This window comes from Bufo bufo, chromosome 3, assembly GCF_905171765.1.
Source record: "Bufo bufo chromosome 3, aBufBuf1.1, whole genome shotgun sequence".
Classification (NCBI taxonomy): domain Eukaryota; kingdom Metazoa; phylum Chordata; class Amphibia; order Anura; family Bufonidae; genus Bufo; species Bufo bufo.
The window spans coordinates 132,191,009-132,217,192 of NC_053391.1; the positions used below are offsets into that span (position 1 = coordinate 132,191,009).

At 45.8% G+C, this 26,184-nt stretch overlaps 1 protein-coding gene across 1 annotated transcript in view; it reads right to left on the reverse strand.

Annotated features, from left to right (window-relative positions):
- The window catches only part of BAZ1B (bromodomain adjacent to zinc finger domain 1B), a 66,796-nt gene extending 41,677 nt beyond the window's left edge, over positions 1 to 25,119 (reverse strand). The window contains exons 1-3 of the mRNA XM_040423595.1: positions 24,241 to 25,119; positions 21,364 to 21,480; positions 9,757 to 9,901 (exon numbers count right to left, since the gene is read on the reverse strand). Coding sequence (XP_040279529.1) covers positions 9,757 to 9,901; positions 21,364 to 21,480; positions 24,241 to 24,359 — 381 coding nt within the window. The 5' untranslated portion in view covers positions 24,360 to 25,119. The remainder of the gene's footprint in view (positions 1 to 9,756; positions 9,902 to 21,363; positions 21,481 to 24,240) is intronic.
- Positions 25,120 to 26,184: the final 1,065 nt, after the last annotated feature.

Below are 26,184 nucleotides of genomic sequence, written 5' to 3' on the forward strand. Positions count from 1 at the left end.
TGTTGTCAGCACATTCAACTATGTAAAGAACAAAAGTATTTCAGAAGAATATTTAATTAATTCAGATCTAGGATGTGTTATTTTTGTGTTCCCTTTATTTTTTTTGAGCTGTGTAGAATCTGCCTATTCTTGTCCGCAATTGCGGACAAGAATAGGACATGTTCTATTTTTTTCAGGAACAGCATTGCAGACCCGGAAGTGCGGGTCCGCAATCCCGTATCCGGGCAGCACATCGTGCTGCCCCACAGAAATGAATGGGTCCGCAATTCCGTTCCGCAAAATGCAGAAAGAAATTGTGGACGTGTGAATGGGGCCTAAGTGGAGTTAAAGAAAATGACTTCTGGTGCTGAGAGTGATAGCAGGTGGCAGAGATCCTTGAAATTACAATTTTGCATTTTAGTACTGCCATTCAAAGGGAACCTGTCAACAGGATTTTGTGTAGAAAGCTGAGGACATGGGTTGCTAGATGGCCGCTAGCACATCCGCAATACCCAGTCCCCATAGCTCTGTGTGCTTTTATTGTGTAATAAAAATGATTTGATACATATGCAAATTAACCTGAGATGAGTCCTGTCCCTGACTCATCTCAGGTTAATTTGCATATGTATCAAATCGTTTTTATTACACAATAAAAGCACACAGAGCTATGGGGACTGGGTATTGCGGATGTGCTAGCGGCCATCTAGCAACCCATGTCCTCAGCTCTATACACAAAATCCCGGTGACAGGTTCCCTTTAAACTTTTTTTTTTTCTCTGCTGTGCATTGCCATTAAACCTTTTTTTTCATTTCTCTGCTTGATTAAGCAACCAGGTGCTATACATTGAACCACTGAACTCTCCCAGAGCTTGCTCTTCCTGACTGAGGCGTGCTCTACTAAGTGGGATTCTGATTAAGTGGAGTTAAAGAAAAGGAGCAGGAAAGTAAGGTTGGATAGAATTTCCTTGTGTGTTGGTGGCTTGATTCTAGCTAGTCCTTCAACCACAGCAGACAGGGTCTAATTCTAACTCATATTTACGGTTTTACTTTTTTACTGTTCATCCCCATTAAACATGTGCTCCATGGACAATGCCACTAAGTGTGTGTCCTGTGCAATGTATGCATGCCTTGAAGAGCCATTCGAGGGTGAATACATTTGCACTAGATGCAATCATGTTGCATATTTAGAAGCCCAGATCTTGGATCTAAATAATGAGATTTTAGTAAAACTTACCTGTAAAATCTCTTGCTCACTCTTCATTGGGGGACACAGAGACCGTGGGTATAGCCATGTCCTCTAGGAGGCGTTGACCCTAGTAAAAGCCGTTAGCTCCTCCCCTGGCAGCTATACCCCCTCCAGCCTGCAGAGAGAGCTTCAGTTTGTGAGAAGCAAGTAAACCAACGGGAAAAGAAAAACGTGGATCAGCAACAATGCCAAGAACCGAACCAGGTTCTAACCAGCAATAGCCACAACTGTGGCCGAACAACAATACTGGGTGGGTGCTGTGTCCCCCAATGAAGAGCGAGAAAGATTTTACAGGCAAGTTTTACAAAAATCTCGTTTTCTCGCCAATATTCATTAGGGGACACAGACCGTGGGACGTCCTAGAGCAGTCCACAGGAAGGGAAAACCACAGATCCATGGAGCAAGCGCCCTTGTAGGTAACTAAGAACTGCCACCTGCAAGACCAAGTGGTCCAAGGGCGGTGCCCGCCGAAGCATAAGCATGCATCTGGCAAACTTTTGTAAATGTGCGGAAGGACAGTAGCCGCCCTGCACAACTTCACAGCGGGACTTTGAATCCTTCGAGCCCAAGAGCGCCCACCGCCCTGGTCGAGTGAGCCGTGACGCCGAAGGGCGGGACTCCGCCCCGGGTGCAGTACGCTTAAGTAAATGCAGACGTGGAATTGCCAGCCTGGAGGCCGCCAATGCCTTGCGAGGACCCTCCGGGGTGACAAAAAAGTTGAGTCCGTACACTGGAAGGAACTGGAGGCTAGCAATAAATCGCCAGAGCCCCGACAAGGTCCAAATGACCCAACTCCCTTTCCCTAGGGGGTGAAGGGGAGGGACACAGTGATGGAAGGACAGTTTCTTCATTGAAATGGAAATCAGAGACCACGTCAGAGAAAAGGAATGAACGGGCCGGGAAACCGCTTATCCCTGTTAGAACCGGGAGGCTCTCTGCAAGAGAGCGCCCCAACCCGGACACCCATCTGATGGATGTGATAGCCACCAGAAAAGACCATCTCCCGCAAGGTTCAGGGGGAGAATTCCGGAGTGCTGAAAAAACACCAAGTTCAGATCCGAAGGCGGTAAAGGAGGACGGTATGGAGGAACCGTATGTGCCATTCCCTGAAGGAAGGTATTATGGGCCCCGGGTGAGTCAGAGGATGCTGGCAAAAATGCCACAGTGCCGAAACTGCCCCAGCAAGGAACTAATGGCCAACCGAAACCCCAGGATCAACCCCTGCTAAAGGGAAGCGCTCCACGGAAACGGTAAGTGGTCCACCAATGTCCCTCGAGCCAAAGAGGCTTGTGGAGAGAATGGGAAGCTGGCTGATAAACTACCGAGAAAGGAATGCCTGAATGAGGCATGTCCAACTGCAAGCCAAGGAATCAACACATTGGATAGGTAAAAGTAGAGGCGATATGAGAATCATCGGCGGTAGAGTTCCATCAGCGACTGTGTATGAACGGTGTAGCAACACTGCTAGAAGGAAAATTACAACCAGACCAAGATGAGAGAAAAAGACTCCTGCCTCAAGAAGGAAGAATAGAAAGGGGGTGTTCCGTTCCAGGAACGAAACTCCATGAACAGTCGTAACATCACCCCCACTCAGCCTAGCGTGGTGAGTCTCGTAGACTAGCCACGGAATGTGCAGTGAAAAGGCATGACTACATCGGACTGACATGGCAGTCACTAGTCAAGTCTTGAGAGAGGTAGTTGTAGATATGGGTAGTACACCCAGGACCGGGAAAAACGTCAAGGCCCAACAGTCGGTCCGGAACAAGACTGGAAGGAAAAAAAAAAAACAGAACCAATACCCTGCATCAACATAGATGAGGGGAAGTAATAAGGTTAGGAGCTACCCAGGTTTGCAGAGTGGCCGGGAACCCCGAGAAGGAAAAAGACGGAAGGAAAGAGTGGTAGGGCGAAGTCCATTCCCCATCTGAGACTGGCACTCACAGAAGTGGCCACCACTCCGCCTAAGGAGGAGGCCATGCAGCGAATGCCACCGAACTTGGCGTTAAAGGAATCAGTCACCTGGCGAAGGAGCCGTGCAGGGGGAGCCAGAGTATGTAACAGCTACTCCAGGACCCGCAGCGTGCCCGCCAGCACAAACTGAGGGGCAGACTAGAGGTATCCGGTAGAGGCCATGGTACCATACTGCCCCAGGGAAGAAGAGCTAACCTTAAACACTCCACCTGGGAATGGCGTTGAACAGGAACAACCACCAAGCCAGCGTCAGGGTAGAACCCCTACCTGAGGGAACGCCCCACTGCAGCGACTGCAAACACTAGTACCAGCGTAAAATCCGCACCAGCGGAAGAGAACACGCTGCAAAGCTAAACCAGAGTGCCAGCACAACCACTTCCCACATCAGGAATGGTGGATAGAAATATAGAGTTAGTGTAACACTCGACTTGCAGGAATGTAATCCCAATATTACGTGCCATGATATTGTTGAAGACACATATTGGAACAGTGGAGGACCATGAGGAGAGGGGACGCTAGGACACATTAGTGACGCCGAGCAACCCCGAGAGAGGAGAGGTTGTTATATTCATGCCCCAAACCGGCACGAAGGAAAAATACACAACGTGGAAACAGCCACAGTATCCACTGGCGGCACCGAAATATCATTAGAAGAAGAAGAGTACAGGGCGCCAGCGTGAAACGATACTCGCTACGCTCCACATGTAGAAGAATCTAAGGCACCTATAGCCGTGGCATAGTTGAAGTGCAACATCCAAGATGTGTACTCACTCCCCACGGTAGTTCTAGCAGGAACTGAATCCAAGTAGAGAGGGAGTACGCCTCTTACGGAAAGGGCAAGGCATATGGAAAGTCCGTATCAATACCCACCTACGTAAGGGGGTAAGACATACAGTAAACCCTAAACCAGGGATAATGCCATAGCGCCAGTATGGAAGAGGCTAATGCATACAGTAAGTACTGACCCCAGTGGGAATGCAGATCCGCCACCTACTAAAAGGGGGAACGCCTACTGCCGGTACTTAAACAGTTCCAGTGCGGTTAGACCCCAATGGAGAGAGGTAATATCCAAGGGAGTACTGCATCCAGTAGTAGTGCAATACTCCGCCTAAGGAAGGGGGTAATGCATACGACAAGTACTGCTTTCTGCCTCGGACGCCATCTTGGAAAACCGCGACGGAATCACGGCAGCGACCGAACCACTGATCTTCTCTACACCCAACCAAAGTGGGGCGCACTGTCGCCCGCTGTGATTTAAGGTCATTAACCCCCTATGTGCCCGTGTACATGCCCACTGGTAATTGCGACAGCACAGAGGGGGAGGAAAGACTGTGGAGCTAGGCCAGTGAGAAAAAAAAACAAAAAAAAAAAACCTGTCTGGCCAAGGAGGAAGTCTATTCCGTAGAACCCTTCAAATAGGAAAGGAGGGAGAGGGTTAACATACTTACCTAGTCCCGTACTCACCTATCTCCCTCCTCTTCACTTCAACCTCCCTAAGTGGGCTCATAATGGTACCTTCTCCAGCAGGGTCACCTCCTCAGCAGCTGGCACCGGAGTGGCAGGAGTCTGGTATGGCGGGAGGATCTTCTCTTTGGCAGACCTAGGTGACCCCTTGGCTGGCGGGATGCAGGGGAGCGAAGCTGCCCTGGTCCACCTTTTCTGTGGGGGACGCAGCAGTGCGGATGACCGGCACTGGCGCAACTCGACCCCGGGAGAACAGGGAGGCGAGGCGACCACTGTTGTCCCATCTGAAAAAGAATGAAGAAAAAATAAACTAAAATAAAAAAAAAAATCTTCAGGAGATCCCTGCAGAGCAGGGAGGTCTTGCCTCCTATTGACACTAGAAAAAACTGAAGCTCTCTCTCCAGGCTGGAGGGGGTATAGCTGCCAGGGGAGGAGCTAACAGCTTTTACTAGTGTCAAGGCTTCCTAGAGGACATAGCTATACCCACGGTCTGTGTCCCCAAATGAATATGGGCGAGAAAAGCAGTTTTAAATACTTAGGCGCATTGCAAAACTGGAGAGAGGCTTAGACCTTACTGTGCAGGCACTGGCTGGGGTCAGTGAAATGGAGGTGGAAGGAGGAGGGCAAGATCAGGACTATCAGATCAGCAGTTGGGTTAATGTAGAAAGAAGGGGGTAGAGGTAAAAGTGCCAGGGAGGCTAGTCCTGAGCTGGCACGCCCTAGTAAATATGCCGGTTTGGCTGATATTAGGAATGAAAGCCCAGGGCCAGCAACACTGCAGCAGGTAGTTTCTCCTAGCAACCAGGAGGATAACCGCTGCAGGAAGGATGGGAAAAGGAGTGCAGCAAAGGTCAGACAGATGCTGGTGGTAGGGGACTCTTATTAGGCGGACAGACAGGGTCATCTGTCGCCGAGACCGTGAATGCCGAACAATGTGCTTGCTGTCTGCCGGGTGCTTGGGTTCAGCATATTGCAGATCGGATTGACAGATTGCTGGGTGGGGCTGCGGAAGACCGGCAGTCATGGTACACAATGGCACCAATGACAAGTCAGTGGGAGATGGAAGGTCCTTAAAAATTATTTTAGGGAGCTAGGTGAGAAGCTCAAGTCCAGGACCTCCAAGTAGTGTTTTCAGAAATACTACCAGTGCCATGAGTGTCACTAGAGAGAAAACGGGAGCTTAGGGAGTTAAAATAAGTGGCTCAGAAGCTTGTGCAGGAAGGGAGTGTTTGGGTTCATGGAGAACTGGGCCGACTTCGCGGACGGTTACAGGCTCTACAGTAGGGACAGGCTGCACCCTAATGGGGAGGGTGCAACTGCCCTGGGGGGAAAAAAAATGGTTAGATGTCTGGAGGAGCTTTTAAACTAGGATCGGGGGGGGGGGGGGGGGGGGGGGTCCTACTAATTAGGGGGTAGATAGTGTAGATAGAGAGTGGGTTATAGAAGGGGACAGTGGGGATTCAGGGGGGGCTGGGGTTAGCAAGGAAAGTAGGGAGAAGACTGGGCATAACTATACATTTATAAAAAAATAGAACTGCTGGTAACACGAACCTGTTACATACAAAAATTAACCAAGGTAACCAAAAAATCCTGGATAAATCACTTTACAGGTAATAGTAATTTAAAATGTATTTTCACAAATGCCAGAAGTCTGGGTAGAAAAATGGGGGAGCTGGAGGCTATGGTACTAGAAGAACACATAGATGTAGTTGGTGAGGCTGAGACATGGTTGGACTCTTCGCATTACTGGGCTGTTAATATTGAGGGTTTTACACTATTTAGGAAAGATAGGGTCAATAGAAAAGGTGGCGGCGTGTGCCTGTATGTGAGGAGTGATCTGAAGACAAGTGTGAAAGAGGCAAGTGTGGGTGAGGATGTGGAAACCTTATGGGTGGAATTTCAAAGGGTTATAAAAACACTGAAAATAATAATACTTGGTGTAAACTATAGACCCCCCTAATATCACAGAAGAGATAGAAACGCAACTGTATAACCAAATAGAGCGGGCGACACAGGCTGGTACAGAAGTCATAATGGGAGATTTTAACTTCCCAGACATTGACTGGGGACATGATTCTGTCTCAACTGCAAAGGGGAGAAGATTCCTCACCTTGCTGCAGGACCACTTTATGGGCCAGTTTGTAGAAGCTCCCACTAGGGGCAAAGCTTTGTTGGATCTGGTAATTTCTAATGATGCAGAGCTTGTTGGTAATGTTACTGTTCGAGAAACACTAGGTAATAGTGACCACAAGATAAGTATATTCCCCCTAAACTATAAGAAGCAAACTGTCAGGAAAGAGCAGAGATACTGAATTTCAAAAAGCCTAATTTCCCTGGGTTGAAGGCAGAATTTCAGGGCATAGACTGGGTGCAGCTACTGTCACATAATACAGAGGATAAATGGGAGAGCTTCAAATCCACATTGAGTAATTGCACACAAAAAAAATTATCCCTTTAGGTAAACAAGTATAAACGGCTAAAATTAAACCCCCCCACAGCTTACAACTACTGTAAAAAGAGCAATAAAAGACAAAAAGAGGGCATTTAAAAATACAAATCTGAGGGGTCAGCTGGAGCGTTTGAAGATTACAAAGGACTTAATAAAATCTGCAAAAAGTAGATAAAATTAGCAAAGATACAAAACGAACAGCAGGTAGCAAAAGACAGCAAAACAAATCTCAAAAGTTTTTAAATATAGAATGCTAAAAAAAAAAACCTAGGTCTGAGCAGGTCGGTCCCCTAAATAATTGTAAAGGGGGGGTGGGGGTAGTCACTGAAGATAAGGAAAAGGCAGAGTTCCTAAATAGTTTTTTTTTAGCTCTGTATATACAAAAGAAGAGAAAGGAGCTGATATCTGTGGCGCCGGGGTTGTGGCCAATTTAGTATATCACTGGATGTACTAACTGTAGATATGGTTCAAGAGAAGTTATATAAGGTAAATGTGAACAAAACTCCGGGTCCAGATGGATTACACCCAAGAGTGCTTAAAGAGCTCTCTGTTCAGTCATTGCTGTGCCCCTGTTTATAATTTTTAAGGATTCTCTAGGGACTGGTACAGTGCCAAGTGATTGGAGCAAGGCAAACATGGTGCCCATATTCAAAAAAGGTCCTTCATAGGTAATTATAGACCAGTTAGTTTAACTTCTGTTGTGGGAAAAATGTTTGAAGGAATCTTAAGGGACTATATACAGGAGTATGTGACTATTAATAATATTATAAGTGATAACCAACATGGGTTTACCAAGGACAGAAGTTGTCAGACTAACCTGATTTGTTTTTATGAGGATGTGTAGTAGTAGCCTGGACAGAGGGGCGGCTGTGGATTTAGTGTTTCTGGATTTTGCAAAGGCTTTTGATACTGTCCCTCAGACGTTTAATAGGTAAAGTAAGGTCTATAGGCTTAGAAAGTATAGTTTGTAATTGGATAAAAAAAAAAAATAACTGAAGGACCGTGTCCAAAGAGTTGTGGTCAATGATTCCTATTCAGGATGGTCCCAAGTTTTAAGTGTGTACCCCAAGGTTCAGTGCTGGGTCCTCTAATTTATTTATGATATTGAGGACGGGATTAATAGCACTATATCTATTTTGCAGGTGACACCAAAAATGTGTAGAACTGTAGGGTCTATGGAAGATGTCCACAAACTGCAAGCAGACTTGAACACTCAGTGATTGGGCATCAACTTGGCAAATGAGGTTCAATGTTGACAAATGTAAAATTATGCATCTTGGTGGTAATAATCTCTGTTTCATATGTCCTAGGTGATGTAGCACTGGGAAAGTCACTTAGAGAAGAATTTGGGTGTCATTGAGGATGGTAGATTAAATTATAGTATACAATGTCAATCAGCTGCTTCTAAGGGCCACCAGGATATTGTCATGCATTAAAAGGAGGCATGGACTCGCGGGGCAGGGATGTAATATTCGCACTTTACAAAGTGCTGGTGCGGCCTCATCTGGAATATGCAGTTCAGTTCTGGCACCAGTCCATAGAAAGGATGCTCTGCAGCTGGAAAAAGTACAGAGGAGAGCGACTAAAATTATAAGGGGCATGGAGGGTCTTAGTTATGAAGAAAGATCAAAAGAATTGAATTTATTTAGTCTTGAGAAGAGACGTCTAAGGGGGGACATGATTAACCTGTACAAGTATATAAATGGGCCATACAAAGAATACGGCGAAAAGCTGTTCCATGTAAAATGTGCTCAAAAGACAAGGGGGCGCTGCCTCCGACTGAAGAAGAAAACGTTCCAGTCTCCAGAAGCGTCAAAGCTTCTTTACTGTGAGAACTGTGAAATAGACTTCCTCAGGACGTGGTCACAGCAGGAACAGTGCACAGTTTCAAAAAGGGTTTAGACGAATTCTTAAAAGTTAAACATAAATGCTTATGAAAACATGTAGAAATCCGAGTCTCACTTCCATCTGGGATTCGCGTCCCCACCTATCCCTTGGTTGAACTTGGTGGACATTTGTCTTTTTTTAACCGCATTAACTATGCAACTATCATTTGTTAAAGGAGCACTGTCTTTTTTTATTTATTTGCTAGTTTATTAGAGCTAGGCATGTATACCTGAGTCTGTCAATGATTGCTAAAAGATCTGTAATTACCTTATAATAACAGCTTTGATTAATGTCCTGTCCCTTTCCACTGCTCCCTTAAAAGACCGTTGCTAGGGCTCACCTGTCTCCGGCTAGGAAGACAGAGGGGCAGTCCTTCACACTGCATGCCTGCATTAGGCTTCAGAGTGAGGAGGCGTGTCTCAGTAATCCAATTTGATTGGCTGGCAGGGAGATGCTCCAATCTGATTGGCTGGCAAGTTTGTATGTGACCTGAGGGAATGCAGTTTTGGCCTCAGAGAAGCGGCAGAGGAGCCCATCTTGAGAAGATCCTCATAATGTAGGATTCAAACCAGCCGTAACTAAGGGGAAAACTCAAGGAAAACAGTGGTATGTGAAGAAACTAAAGATTGCTTTATGCATAATGCTGCTGCAGCAGTAACATGCTAAAATTATCATTTAACAGTTTACCATCTATCCATATAAACATACATCACTGTTAGTCCTTTATAGAGAAATAATAGGTGGAGTCAAATTGCAGATACCTCAAAGTCACACTCTTCATCAATGGCATACTTTGTCATTATATCCATCCACGCTTGGTCCACTAACTTGTCTAAGGAGATTGTGTTATGGTGCACTATCTCCAGCACCTGCTTCTCATACCAGACGGGAAACTCTTCTTTTAGTCTGTAATAAGCACAGCATTGTGAAAATCAAATACAAAGCAGACTTTATCCTACGTAATCATATGGAGGAAGCAGGAGATAGGCCATTTTCAACCGACTCTGTTCACACCTGCAGTGTAGTTTCCATTTATAATAGAAATGTTTAATGCCAGATATTACCAGAGACCTTAGTCCTTTGTTTTGTCTGAAAGAATTGCGCAGTATGTGTTGCTATTCTTACAGTCAAATCTGCCAGAATATGTGACTCAGTAATGTACAATGCAATAAGGAGGACCTGTCACCACCCCTGACATGTCCTTTCTCCCAATTGTATTTTCCATGCAACAACAATTCTGGAGCATTTATTCTTATGATACTGTTGTTCTGTTCTTCAGTTATTGCTGCTAGATTATCTTTTTTTCTTAAAACAAGTACAACTGGGGGTTACCAGATGGGTGGGTGCCCCTGCACAGTCTGACATTGCAGGATCTGTCCCCACCCCACTGGTAACACCCAGTTGCAGATTCAGACTTGTGGAGCATCCATATGTATTTTTCGTCCAATTGCATTTTTTGCAGATTGCACATGTACCCATTCATTTCTGCAGGGCCGCAAAAACCGGGGACAAAACATGGATGTCATCCGAGCAGTGAAGCCACAAATTATAGAACATGTCCTATTCTTGTCCATCTTGCAGACAATAGGCATTGTTTTTCAATGAGGCACGCGACTGACTGGATCCAAGATTTGCGTACTGCAAAATGGATACAGTTGTATGAATGCACCCTTATATTAAAAAGATTTCCCAGAATTGTTATTACATGAGGGACTGCATGTACTTGCATACAAGGTGTGGAGGCACAGGCTAGAAAACAATGAAAGCACCAGTCTGAAAAAGTAGATTGAGTATGCCTTTAGCCTTCTCTTATGATAAAAGACCTGAATGTCTAAATTAGTGATACTAAGGGCCACAGAAGATTACAAGGCATCCGTCAGCAGATCTGTACCTATGAAACTAGCTGACCTGTTACATGTGCACTTGTCACAATACACGGCCACAGTTCCGTGTGCATTCCCATTCACTTCAAAGGGTCCGCAAATCCGGATTTGCGAACGGGACCCCTCGGAAGCACTACGGAGTGTGAACGTGGGGTTTTGTCCCGTACTTCCGTTCCGCAAAAAGATAGAACAAGTCTATCTTTTTACAGAACGGGCGGATCGCGGACTCATTAAAGTGAATGGGCCCGCGATCCGATGCGGCTGACCCACAGCCGGCGATCATGCATTGCGGCCCGCAGCACGGGCCACACACGTTCATGTGAACTCGGCCTTAGCATTACCGGTAATTCCGTTTCCTTGAATCCACCATGATGGTTTACACATGAGATTGACCCCTTGACCTCTGTAGGGGCAGGAACACACAGGAGATAGTTTAAAAAGCCACCACCCACTCTCTCCCTTCAGTGTTTACCAATTACCTAAGTGGGTGCTTTCAATTTTTAACCCTATAACAAAGGTAAATATTTTATTTTTCATTTATTTTTTCGTATTACTTCATACTTATTATCGGTATGGTTAAGGGAGGGAATATACAAGCAGTCACGGTGGATTCAAAGAAACAGAATTACCGGTAAGTCCAATTATGATTTTCCATTTCATCCACCATGACGGCTTACACATGAGAACTAACAGATTATACAGTAGGGGGGCTACTGCTTGCAGAATTTTCTGGCTTAAGGTGACATCAGTAGAAGCAAAGATTTGATAACGTTTAATGACATTTATACTAGACCATGTAGGTGCCCTTCATATTTTATCAAGAGATACACCAGCCTTTTCCGCTCAAGAAGAAGCCATCGCTCTGGTGGAATGGAATGAAAGACCCATTAGAGCGTAGCAGCAGGATATAGTAGTTTTAATCCAGCAACCAATGGATGCTTTGGAACGCTTCTTCCCTTTATTGTGACCTGTGAACTTAATCAACAGATTATCTTCTTTCCTTAAGATCTTAGTGGCTTCCAGGTACTGGATGATAGTTTCCCTTACGTCTAAGAGGTGGAATGTCCTTCTGTAGGGTTTTGTGGGTCACTATAAAATGACTAAGAATTTCTTGGTCCCAATAGAAGTCAGAGACTAAGGGCTCTTTCACACTTGCGTTCTTGTCTTCCGGCATAGAGTTCCGTCGTCGGGGCTCTATGCCGGAAGAATCCTGATCAGGATTATCCTAATGCATTCTGAATGGAGAGAAATCCGTTCAGGATGCATCAGGATGTCTTCAGTTCCGGAACGGAACGTTTTTTGGCCGGAGAAAATACCGCAGCATGCTGCGCTTTTTGCTCCGGCCAAAATCCGGAACACTTGCCGCAAGGCCCGGATCCGGAATTAATGCCCATTGAAAGGCATTGATCCGGATCCGGCCTTAAGCTAAACGTCGTTTCGGCGCATTGCCGGAGCCGACATTTTGCTTTTTCAGAGTGGTTACCATGGCTGCCAAGACGCTAAAGTCCTGGCAGCCATGGTAAAGTGTAGCAGGGAGCGGGGGAGCAGCATACTTACCGTCCGTGCGGCTCCCCGGGCGCTCCAGAGTGACGTCAGGGCGCCCCAAGCGCATGGATCATGTGATCACATGGATCACGTCATCCATGCGCATGGGGCGCTCTGACGTCATTCTGGAGCGCCCCGGGAGCCGCACAGACTGTAAGTATACTGCTCCCCCGCTCCCCGCTCCTACTATGGCAACCAGGACTTTAATAGCGTCCTGGGTGCCATAGTAACACTGAACGCATTTGGAAGACGGTTCCGTCTTCAATGCTTTCAGTACACTTGCGTTTTTCCGGATCCGGCGTGTAATTCCGGCAAGTGGAGTACACGCCGGATCCGGACAACGCAAGTGTGAAAGAGGCCTTACCTTTGGAAGGAACCCCGGATCTAATCTTAGCACTATCCTGTCAGGAAATATTGAAAGATAAGGTTCTCTGCATGAGAGGGCCTGCATTTCCCCCAGACGTCTAGCCGATGTTATGGCTATTAAGAAGGACGTTTTAAACCCTTAGGCTGGGTTCACACCTGAGCGTATTCGATAAGCGCTGTTTACAGGCATTTTAAGGCGTATTTTGGGGCGGTTTTGTATTTTGGAAACGCGCGTTCTTGCCATTGACCACAGAGGCGTACAATAAAAAACGCGTGACAATACGCCCCAAAGACGCTCCTGTACTTCTTAGGGCGTAGTACGTACGCGCTGTAAACGCTCAGGTGAGAACCATGCCCATAGGGAAACATTGGTTTTTGCCTGTTAAGCGTTTTACATCGCGTTGGAACGCTCAGGTGTGAACCCTAGCCTTAAGGACTCTGGGGATTTTCCATTTTTGAATTTTCATTTTTCACTCCCCACAGTCCTAACTTTTTTATTTTTCCATTCACGTAGCCTTATGAGGGCTGTTTTTTTTGCAGGACAAGTTGTACCTTCTAATGGCACCATTTACGGTTGCATATCATGTAGTAGGGAGGGGGGAATTTTTTTTTTTCCAAATGGGGTAGAATTAGGGGAAAAAAAACGCAATTCTGCTAAAGGTTTTTTTTTTTTTTTTTTACACTGTACACTATGCAGTAAAATTGACCTGTTATCTTCATTGTCCAGGTCTGTACGGTTCCAATGATACCACATTTGTATAATTTTTCTTGCGTTTTAATACTGAAGAAAATTTCAATAAAATGAAACCTTTAAGGAAATTATATATATTTCTTTCCATAACAATATTCTGACCCCTATAACTTTTTTGTAGCCATGTCTACGGGGCTGTGTGAAGGCTCATTTTTTGCGTGACGATCTGTTCTTTTCAGTGCTAACAATTTTAAGTGTGTGCGACTTTTTGATCACTTATTAAAAAATAATTGGGAAGTTAAAGTGACAAAAATAGCAAAATTGGCTGTCTATTTTTAACCGCTACGCCATTTGCCATTAATATTCTTATATTTTAAAAGTATGGGCATTTTCGCACGCGGCGATGCCCATGATTATTTTTTAATTGGTTAAATATTTTTTATTTTAAGGAAAGGTGGGTGATATGAACTTTTTTTTTATATATTTGTAAAAACTTTTTTTTACTTTAAGTCACCTTGGGTGGACAACTGGCAATCATTCGATTGCCCATAGTATTCAGTGATGGGTAAATAGCCATCATTGAAGACTTCATTTGCACTATATCAATAAAAGGCTGCCAACCTAGTGGCCTGTATTGATATACACATCTAATTGACTGAAGCCTGCTTGAGGCTTCGGTCAATTAGCTCAAGGTAACAGATTTCCCCGATCTCAGCTGGGAAAGGACCACGGCCATCTGAAAGGTAAGATGTATGTGATCAGCCATAAGCCATGGGTCTCTGCTATTTAAAATAGCAGAGGGCCCGCTGCACGTGTGAGTGGGCGCCATGTTTAGGGATCGGACCCATGACGTACAGCCAAGTCATGGGTCCTTAAGGGTTAAAGGAGAGATGTTTAATGGAAATGTCCAGTCTAGGAGTCAAAGGTGATCTTGTCAACCCCTTTAGGACTAAATTTAAATCCCCCTGAGGAACTTTAGGAGTAGGCCCCCTTTCACACGGGCGAGTATTCCGCGCGGATGCGATGCGTGAGTTGAACGCATTGCACCCGCACTTAATCATGACCCATTCATTTCTATGGGGCTGTGCACACGAGCGGTGATTTTCACGCATCAATTGTGCGTTGCGTGAAAATTGCAGAATGCTCCTCTGAGTTTTTCACGCAACGCAAGCTCCATAGAAATGAATGGGGTTGTGGGAAAATCGCAAGCATCCGCAAGCAAGTGCGGATGCGGTGCGATTTTCGCGCACGGTTGCTAGGTGACTATCGAGACCTGATCATTATTATTTTCCCTTATAACATGGTTATAAGGGAAAATAATAGCAATCTGAATACATAGTACAATAGCGCTGGAGGGGTTAAAAAAATTAAAAATAATTTAACTCACCTTAATCCACTTGTTCGCGCAGCCGGCATCTCTTCTGTCTTCATCTGTGCTGTGAGCAATAGGACCTTTGATGACGACAGAAGAGATGTCGGCTGCGCGAACAAGTGGATTAAGGCGAGTTTCAATATAATTTTTTTTAACCCCTCCAGCGCTATTTTACTATGCATTCCTGTATTCAGAATGCTATTATTTTCCCTTATAACCATGTTATAAGGGAAAATAATACAATCTACAGAACACCGATCCCAAGCCCGAACTTCTGTGAAGAAGTTCGGGTACCAAATCATGCGATTTTTCTAACGCGAGTGCAAAACGCATTACAATGTTTTGCACTCGCGCGGAAAAATCGCGCATGTTTCCGCAACGCACCTTTCCCGCAACGCCAGTGTGAAAGAGGCCTTAATGATGGCCTAAGGCCTCTTTCACACGACAGTTTGGCTTTTTCAGTGTTTTGCTGTCCTTTTTTCACGGATCCGTCGTTTAATTTTTTTTTGTTTCCGTTCCTGTTCTGTTTTTTTCGTATGGCATATACAGTAATTATAAAAAAAAAATTGGGCTGGGCATAAAATTTTCAATAGATGGTTCTGCAAAAACGGAACGGATACAGAAGACATACGGATGCATTTCCGTATGTGTTCCTTTTTTTGCAGACCCATTGAAATGAATGGTTCCGTATACGGAACGCAAAAAACTGCCTGTAAACGGGGGAAAAAAAAAACGGTTGTGTGAATGAAGCATGTCTGGATGCTGCTCTCAAAAAAATTAAAATAAAATTTCGCCCATCTATGATCTGCTAGGTTAGTATCATAGAATGCCCCAGGGTCTAGTCCTTTCTGAAGAAAAGCCCAAATTTTCTGAATACATGGGGAGGACATAATTGGAGAATCATCTCCCAACCATCTACAGTACCGCTTCAAGATTTTTAGGTAATTAGCAGAGGTAACCATTTTCCTGCAGTTTTTTTTTTTTTTTTTATAAACAGCGTGCCCAAGGCTCTTCTTGGTACGGTTCCACCCTCTCGGTCACTCAGGCCCTGGTGTCCAGGCGCTGATCGCAGCTTCCATTCATAGAGGCTGGGCGCCGGCTATGTGATTCTGCACCAGCCTCCTGTATTTGTATTAAATGCTAACTTTCATTGGTGGCGCAGTGCGCCCGCCCCTCCTCTGCCCCTCTCTCTCCTCATTGGTGGCAGCGGCACAAGGGGGAGGGAGAGAGTGACTCCTTCTCCCATGTGCTGTTGAGGGAACATGCGCGCGCTGATGTTGTGATACTAGACAGCGCAGTAGCGCATCTTGGTATCGAAAAATGTCAAATCCTGGTATCGAGGTCGATACCAGACAAAAGTATCAAATGGGTACTGAATCGATATCCGAAACAACTCTAGTCAGAGCCATTTGCTTCTTTTCGGCCAGTAGAGGGGGTTATCACTATCACTGTTACTGGGTCTGTTAGAATTTCCTGTAGGACTCGGGGAATTAAGAGTCCATAGAGGACAAGCATATGCTAGATCCCATGTCCATTTTATTGAAAAAATGCGTGTAGTGCCCAAGGCCTCTCTGGGATCTAAGGAACAAAAGCATTTGACTTTTGCATTTTTCTTTGAGGCGAACAGGTCTATTTGCGGTCTGCCCCATTTTTTGGAAATTTTCCCAAAGATTTCATGATTTAAAAGACCATTCGACCCAGGTCTAGGGTTTTTCTGCTCAGAAAATCCACCTCTAGATTTTCTGATCCCCTCAGATGAACTACTGTAATGGGTAGAACTCTTATTCTTTCCGGGATAGTCTTTATTTTTTTCCTGTGGGAGAGATGAAGTTTGGGACATTGAATCTAATGTTACTCCTAGAAACTTCCTGTTGGATAACGGGATCTAGAAGGGCTTTTTCATGTTTACCAACCAACCCAGGTCTGCAATTTTTTGCAAAAAATAGTTTGACTGATTGCTTCTAATTCTGAGTTTCCTATTATAAGAAATCATCCAAGTATGGGATAATTAGCAGTCCTTGTCTTAGAGGAGATATCTACAACCAGCTTTGTGAAGATCCTTGGTGCTGAGGAAGGAAGGGCAGCAAATTAGAAATGATGCATTGAGCCGTCGTCTCTTCTAAGTTGAGATAGATAGGAACGTGATAGTAAGTCTTTTAGATCGACGGATGTGCCTTCTTTGACTAGGGGGATGATAGACTAAAACGATTCCATTTTGAACTTTCTGTAAGTTATCGCTCTGTTTAGATCTTTTAAATTTATGATGGTACGGGAAGATCCGTCTGGTTTTTGTACTAAGAATAACCTTGAATAGAAGCCCTTCCCCTCTCTAATTCAGGTACATTTTTTACTACCCCTGATTATTTTTTAAGTCTAAACACCTTGCATATTTTTGATAAAACGGTGGGGCTGTGGGAAGTGGACTTAAATCTTCATGGAGGAGTTGAGGAAAATTCTATTTTTCAACCATTCACGATGTCTAAAGCCCAGGGGATTTGATGTTATAGATTTCCACTGGGTCAGAGAATTCCTCAACCTCCCTCCTACTCTGGTGTCATTACTTTTCGTTTTGCTTATTTGGGGAATTGAGGGAAACCCCTACCTTCGCCCCCTTTTTGATAACTCCAGCGCCCTGTTTTCCCCTATAGGGTCTGGACATGCGAACAGAAGAGACGAAAAGGTTTCCTTTTAATCTCTTCCGAAAAACCATTTTAATCGGCCACTTTTCCTAAAATTTTATCTAGCACGGGTCTGAAGACATTCTCCCCTGAAAAGGTGATGGAGCACAATTTTGCCTTGGAGGTCCTATCACCCCCTAAGGAATTTTATCTAGAGCGCTACGTCTGGCTGAGTTTGTGAAAGAGCTGCGTCTTTAGCCGTCAATCTGATTGTGAAGAAGAGTCAGCCAGAAAAGCAGTGACGGACCTAAGAAGTGGAGGAGGGTAAAATTTCTTCCCTATGAGCTTTATTCTTTATGCCATTTTCTAACTCAGTGAGCCAGAAATACATGGCCCTAGCCACAGAAAGTTGCTACTATGTTTGTCTTTATCCCAAACATGGAGGCTTTCCAGCATTTCCTCAAAAGGGCATCTGCCTTTCGTTCCATGGGATCTCGTAATTGTGACGAATCCTCAAATGACAGGGAAGTTCTCTTAACAACTTTTGCCACTTGTATATACATTTTTGGGGTCTCATAAAGATCTTAGTTTCGGACAGATCAAAGAGTAGTCCATTTCTGAACTCTTTGGATAATATCCATGGCAACCTTACTGTCCTTAGTAATTCCCCCATTTCCTCTGAGGGATATATATAGTATTTTCACCCTCTGACAATTGATCATCAATATCATGTCTGGAGGTGGACACATCATCCATGACCTCTGCATGCATCATGCAGGATGGAACTGATAAACTTGATTTTTTTTGTAGGAGGAACCGGAGCAAGGGAGGCCAGGAATGATTTAAAGCGAACCTTTCACCAGGATTTCACCTAATAAACTATTACCAGTACCTTATAGATTATGCTCATTCTGCTTAAATGCATTCTTGTCCCGCTTTCCTGGGATGTATATTGATGAAAAAAACGACTTATAAAGTCCTTGTCCTCCAGCTCCTGCAGTCACAGTGGAAGTCAAGGGGGTAGCCCTTCCCTCACTTTGGGCTGTACCTCCCCCTGCCCTAACCCCTCCTCTAACTAGTGTAACTGACACCCGGCTCAGTCGCCGGGACCGCGCTGGTACTGGCGGTGCATGCGCCGTTTGTCTCAGTAGCAGCGTGATCCCGTCTATCGCGCGGACTGAAGCGCGATCCTGTAAGTGAATTGCGCATGCGCCGTCCGTCCCCGATGCCTCCCTGTCTTCTGTTCTTCAGGCGCATGCGCCGCCAGTACAAGCGCGGTCCCGGCGACTGAGCCGGCTGTCAGTTACACTAGTTAGAGGAGGGGTTAGGGCAGGGGAGGTACAGCCCGGAGTGAGGGAAGGGCTACCCCCTTGACTTCCACCGTGACTGCAGGAGCTGGAGACAAGGACTTTATAAGTCGTTTTTTTCATCAATATACATCCCAGGAAGCGGGACAAGAATGCATTTAAACAGAATGAGCATAATCTATAAAGGTACTGGTAATAGTTTATTAGGTGAAATCCTGGTGAAAGGTTCGCTTTAAGTTTTTTTTTTTGTTTGGCACAATTAATATATTTTGTTTGATTGTAGTTTCTTTTTACTCCCTACTAAAGAACAACCAGGTATCAGAAAGCAACATTCAAAAGAAAACATTAGTGACATTTGCAGAATTTCCCCACAGGAGAACTCTCAGAAGGAGCCGCCAAAGGTGGGTCTGCGTTGTCCATGCGGTTTCCAGGGGCCTCTGAGCAGACATGCTGTTGGAGTCAGTGGAGACTGTCAGAATCGCCTGCTTGTTTTCACATGGAGCGGCGGTGGACATAAGCCTGCATCCCAGGCGCGATGACACTTCCTCACACGTGACCTGAAGCTCAGCCCCCTTCGGACTCACCGGGCCATGCGGCGTTCTGCTTTCCCAGGTCTGCTTCCTCACCAGAGGGAAGGGAGACCATGCAGCAAGGGGTGAGAGCAGGCCTCTGCTTCAGGGACGAGAATCACCCTAACCCTAAGAGAGTAAGTGGATTTTGCGCGCAGGCGCAATGGGCCGTTAGGTCTAAATGATAAGATTGATATGGGGATCTTTTTGTGAGTGCCCGTGCTCAGTATGTATCATTTTGTATTGTTTAATATGATGACTCTGTTCTTTTTTAATGTATCTTTCACAGTGACGCGATTCTCTACGTTCACGCAAGTTTAGTGCGGCGCAGAGAGAACCGCGTCACAGCTTGGGTCTTTTAAAAAGCAGGTGAATTCTCTCATCTGATTATGGGCCAGACGAAGCACTGAGGTGCGAAACGGCCGTCGCCTAACTTAGATGATGCACACATGTATGTAGTCTGTTCCCTACCGTACCTTGAAAAGGAATAAAGGACTTACTTCTACAAGTACCGGTGAGTGCCGCCCTTTGTCTCTTTCATGCATAAGTAGTAAAAGTAAACTCTTCACCTCTCTGTGCGACACCCCCATAGGGACAGGAAACACTGAAGGGTGAGTGTGGGTGGTGGCTTAAACTATGTGTGTTCCAGCCCCAACAGAGGTCAAGGGTTCAATCTCATGTGTAAGCCGTCATCGTGGATGAAATGGAAAAAAATCTAATATATACAAAGGAGCCTCTAGGAGCAATGGGGTGGTGTTACACCTAGAGGCTCTGCTCTCTGCAACTGCCACGCCGTCTGCTCTTTGACAGGGCCAGGCGTGACGACATTTTCATTACCTGGTCCTGTCAAAGTGCAGAGGGCACGACAGTTCCAGAGAGCAGAGCCGCTAGGGGTTCATTCACACAACTGTATGGCTGTGCGGTCCACAATACATGGGCACCGACCGTGTGAACTCTGTGCTCCATACTCAACTGGAATGGGTCTGCAATCCGCAAAATACAGGACAAGTCCTATCTTGTGGAGCGGAAGGCACAGATCAGAAGCCCACAGAAACACTCGGAAGTGCTTCTGTTGGCTGTCGGGTCCCTGCTTCTGCACCGCAAAAGATAGGACATGTCTTATGTTTTGCAGATCGCAGACCCATTAAAGTCTATGGATCCACACGGCTGGTACCCATGCATTGCAGAACACTATTTGCAGTCTGGAACATGGTCACGGTGGCCATATGGTCATGTGAATGAGCCAACAACTCCTCTCTGCTCCTAGAGGCTCATTTGCCTATATTAAAACAATCCTTTTTCTCACCAATATGGGCACATATGAACATGGACCAACACAGATGCCTTCAGCTGACTTCGACCTCTGATATATTATAAGCGAACGTGGCCGGGGGATACTGTCTCCGGTATTGTGATACCATACCTGTTTGACAGTCCCCCAGTGAAGTGAGTAAGAATTTATTTTACATTACATGTCCATTCAAGATCTGGCGTGATTTCTTTAAGTGACCTTGGCCGGGGTGTACTGTCTCAGGCAAATGCATGCCGGTTTGACAGCCCCTCCCCTATTGTGGTTGTTTGTACTCTCCTCCTTTTTTCTTCCCAATAATTGAGCAATAGTCCCATCACCGTTGGCGCCTTGTGAGTGGGATACCTTTTGTTCAAAAGATTTCTTTGTCCAAAGGTTCTCAAATCTCCTTTTTATTTTTTTTCTTCTTTTGTCTATTCACATAAGGGGCACCTTTAATAATAGTGGCAGACAGAGATTTTAAAGTTCTGGTCGGTCACGCAGCCAGAAGAGTGAGTGGTCCTGGTTGCTCTCCTGGCTGGCTTTCCCAGCATAACTTTTAAACAATTGTTGAGAAATTTGGCCAGAATCATCATTGGAGGTGTCCTTTAATTCTTCTGGGGCTGATAAAAATCAAGGAAGGAGGACGCCAAGAAGAGACACACAGATGTATCAGTTTCACACACAAGGTGGAAATCCATTAGTAAAATATCAGCAATGGCTACTCACAACTCTGCCACTTCCTGCTCTTCATCCCAGGCCTCGCTGTGAGTCAGCTGACTGCTACCTGTGCTCTTACACGTCCAGACCCGCTCTGCGTAGTGCTGCAGCCGGGCATCATACTCTCTAGAAGTACATGGTTAAGGAAAACAGAAACCCATACTGCAATTCATAACTTTACTAATGTGTTTTTACTGTATAGTCAGGGGCGAGAAAATGTTTTTTTCAGGAATGTCTGCAGCAGTTGGTTAAAATGAACACGAGATTAAAAGCTGAAACTAAAAGCATAGCAGCGCCTGCCGCAATCAGTTATCCAGAACAGCACCACACCTGTCCATGTCTTGTGGTATTACTGCTCGCTCCACTGAAGTCAACGGGGCTGAGCTGCAATAACACACACAACCTGTAGGCGGTGCAGTACTGTTTTTAGACGAAAGCAGGAGTTTTTCTGGACAACCCCTTTACTGTAGCTACCTGCATACAGCATCATCTGCCTCATCAGCCTGGTGACATCACAAACCAGGAAGTAGAGTGAGAAACAGCAGCATCAGGAATAAAATTCCAACAAGCAGCTTATATAGTCCACAATGTCCAATCATAAAACCAACTGGACACTATTTAGGAAAATGGTAGTGAAGACTAAGACAGATACAAATCTGGTTAAAGCGGAGTAAATATGTAGGCGCTGTCACCAGGAAGGAGGATCTGATGGAAGAAGGGGCTGTCACATTTTTTGCCCCAAGTTTAACATATACATTAGGAAAACAAAGGTATAGTACAATACACTGTACCATCCTGCAGAATCCAGCAAAAAGGTCTGTTAAAAAGGGGTTGTCCAGGTTCAGAGCCCGGACAAACCCCCATTTTCACCCCTCTGATATTAGCATCAGAGATTTCATGCTCTGACCTGCGCAATACAGCTTTGTTGTTTATATATTTTACACTGCTAGGCGGAGGCTTTAGTGACATCCACTGGCACTAATGGTTGGTCTATAGCGCTGCCCAAGCTGATTTACAGGCTAGATCAGCGCTAATGCCCGCCCATTAGTGCCGGTGACATTACCGGCAACCATGCTGGGTGAAAGCTTCCACCTAGCTTACCCATGGAGAGCGGCGGAGCATGAAATTCTCCAATGCTCAGATCAGGGGGGGGCCATCTGGGTGAAAATGGGGATATGTCCGGGTTCAGCTCTGAACCAGAAAACCTCTCTTCATGGATACTTTTTAATGGAACCCTGTGGTGAAAGATACCACCGTACGGAATCCAATTAGCAACATTAAACGTGGAACAAAAACATGATTGAACAGGGCCTTACCAAGTATGTTTACTAAAAGGGGTTATCCAGGAATTTGATATTGATGCCCAATGCACGTGCAGTACTAAAGAGGCCCACAAGAGAGCGCAGTGGCCTCTTCAAACAGCTGATCGCTAGGGGGGCTGGGAGCTGGACCTCTGCTGATCAGAGGCCACTGCACTCCCTGGAGCCCTAGTGTCGGGGTCTCTTCACAAAGCCGTGCAGTGGATAGAGGCTGTGCTGGGTACTTGAATGGTACAGAGCTGCACATGACTGATGTATGGTGACATCACTGGCCTAGGAAGAGGCCTAAGCACTTAAAGCGCTGCGGTCCCTTGGAACCACTGATCGGCAGGGTCCCAGTAGTCGGACCCCCGCTGATATATTAATGACCTATCCTGAGGAGAAGTCATCAGTATCAAAATTTCCTGATAACAGTTTTACAAAACCTGTAATAAACGACATTTTATGCCTGGACCTGATAAGCACAAAAAAAAAATATATATAAATATTAAATAAATAACATTTCAGTAGAAAGTAGTAGTGAGCAGTTCTCTAGGTTCACCGACTACCCAGGAACTAGGCATCAACCACAGACCTGTCCCGAGCCCCCATAAAAGTGCGGACATTTGTTTCATCGGGCTTGTAAATGCTAAAACCCCAACATGCCCTAATCCCTAGGTCTGGCATTCTTGCTAAAAATCTGCGAGCTCAACATCTCTCGAATATGGGCCGAAAGAGCCCGTCACCGGCTGACGGAGACTAACGTGCCACGCGTGGCCTCATCGTATAGAAATCCTATCGAAAAGGCACTTTATAGCAGAGACACGACTAATACAACATTGTTTCATCAATGTCTACTTCCGTGCCACAATAATCCAAAATGCGACAGAAAACACCACGACATGTCCTACAAGCTGCGACCATCCAGAGGTTATAAAACAAGTCCCAGTTAGGACTTTACAAGTACAGGCTCTCAGGGGGATGCTGGGCGTTGTAGTTTCACACCCTTAGAGAGTCACATCTTGTAGATCCGGGAGTGACCTGGTAAGATGCTGACAGACTGATCTACAAGTTGGCAGGAAGCCCATCATGATCTGCTCACTATGGCAGTGTACAGATCAGGGCACGGCATCTGTCAATAACACCACAGCCATAGACTGACCAATAAGTCAAAGGACAAAACCTCTGACAGCCGCAGGACGTCCAGTGTGAACTAACACTAATGCAACTTTCTCATATGTAACGTTAGTCAGGATCTCTGCTTGCTGTCAGCGAATGGAAAGATCTGATGTAATGACACCCACGGAGACCTAGCCCAGGCTTCCAGCACATCGGCCCCTAATCACATGCATAAAACCTATGATCTGCGTTATCGGTGCGGTTCTCCATCCATGGCGGCGGTCCCCCCGGAGCACAACATCCTCCAGAGCCCGCCACATGAGGACAATGGGGCTGGCTCTGCCGGCCACGGCCGCTCCACTAAGCATCCAGCGTGTGAGCCGAGAGAAGCGGGGACCGCTACACGAGCAGCGCGGAGTGATGCAGCAGGCCACAGGGACAGACACAACCGCGCGGCAATAAAGGATACTCCCGGCTCTTGAACGCTTCCTTGGTGTGCTCCACAACGAACACTTCCTCTCCCTCGCCGGGCGCCTCACTAAGCGGCTTCACCAACGGAAACGGTTTGCGGCCCAGCAACGGCGCCATCCTTAGAGCAGGCTGAGGTAAAAGTGCGTGGCTGCGGAGTTAACGGACGGCTTAATCCGAGTCTGCTGAAGGTACAGCTGCCGGACTCGACCAGCCCCCACCGGTTTCCCGCCTTGAACCCTCACACACAGAAGAAAAGCAGGGATTGAAAAATGGCGGGAGAATCCCTTCCGCCGCCGGCTCCCTCCACCTCCTCATAGAAGCGCATACAACCCTGAAGCCGCTTCACATCAATCCCCGCCTACCGCTGCCCCAACTAGAGATTCTATTGGCCTTTACCGAAGCCCGGTGTTCTGTGTTCGCGCTTTCTATTGGCCTATCTAGCCCGCTTAGTCACGCACCTTGCCTTGTTACCTTTCTTTAGCAAGGTTGGTTGCAGTGTGAGCAACGGGGTCGCAGATGTCATTAATATTGATTTTTTTTTTAATACGAGGAACTTTATTGCTATGAACAAATCTGCAAACAACAACATCCGGGGATTTCGGCGCATTGTCTTTTTATTCGTTTTTTCTTTCTGGCCGGTTTCATTGACGAGCTGCTGATGTTGCCGCCCCTTTTCCCACACAAGGGCTACTACAGGCTGGTCGTGGGCCTGCTGCCCAGCTGTCAGGGACAATGACAGGCCGCCCGGACTGGCTGCCCCAATGTCACACAAATATTTACAATAGATGGCTACATTGTTTCCTGCCATACCTCATATTATTACCCTGTAATGATCGGCTGGGGTCCATGTTTAGCAGCCATAACCTTTGTTTTTCTTATTGACAGAGATGTATAAGGCCTAGTTTTATGAGGGCAAAATCGCATTTTTTTATGGTGGTTGAGAGTTGCAAGAAATAATGTCATAAATTAAATAATAAACTACGCGTTTTTTTTTACACTTTATTGTTTTAACTGTACATATTTCACACTGAATAACCCAAATGATTTATTTTTTTTTTTCCCGGTAGTGAGAGTACCTAATAAGTGTAGTAGGGCTGCACTGCAGCTATCGATTATTTTAGTAATCAAGTATTCTATCAATTAATTCAACGATTAATCGAGTACTCTAAGGGTACTTTCACACTTGCGTTAGGGCTCGTTCACACGAACGTGTGAAGCCCCTGCACATGCTGTGGACCACAAATTGCGGTCCGCAATGCACGGGCACCGTCCGTGGGGCAGGCGCATGGGGATCGCAGGTCCATTCACTTGAATGGGTCCGCGATCCTTCCGTTCCGCAAAAAGATAGAGCAAGTTCTATCTTTTTGCGGTGCGGAAGCACAGAACGGAACCCAAGAAAGCAATCCATAGTGCTTCCATAGTGTTCTGTTCTTCCGTTCCGCATCTCCGGACTTGCGGACCCATTGAAATGAATGGGTCCGCATCCGTGATGCGGAATTGCCACAGAACGGTACCCGTGTATTGCGGATCCGCAAATGCGGTCCACAATACGGCAACGAACATCACATGTTCGTGTGAACGAGCCCTTAAACTTTTCCGGTATTGAGTTCCGTCCTAGGGGCTCAATACCGGAAAAGAACTGATCAGTTTTATCCTAATGCATTCTGAATGGAGAGCAATCCGTTCAGGATGCATCAGGATGTCTTCAGTTCAGTCACTGTACGGTTTTTGGACGGAGAAAATACCGCAGCATGCTGTGGTATTTTCTCTGTCCGGAATACCGGATCCGGCTTTATTTTACATTGAAATGCATTAATGCCAGATCCGGCCCCAAGTGTTCTGGCAAAACGGATCCGGTTTTGCGGTCTGCGAATGTGCAGACCTTTAAAAATGCGAAAAAGATAAATACCTGATCCGTTTTTCCGGATGACAACCGGAGAGA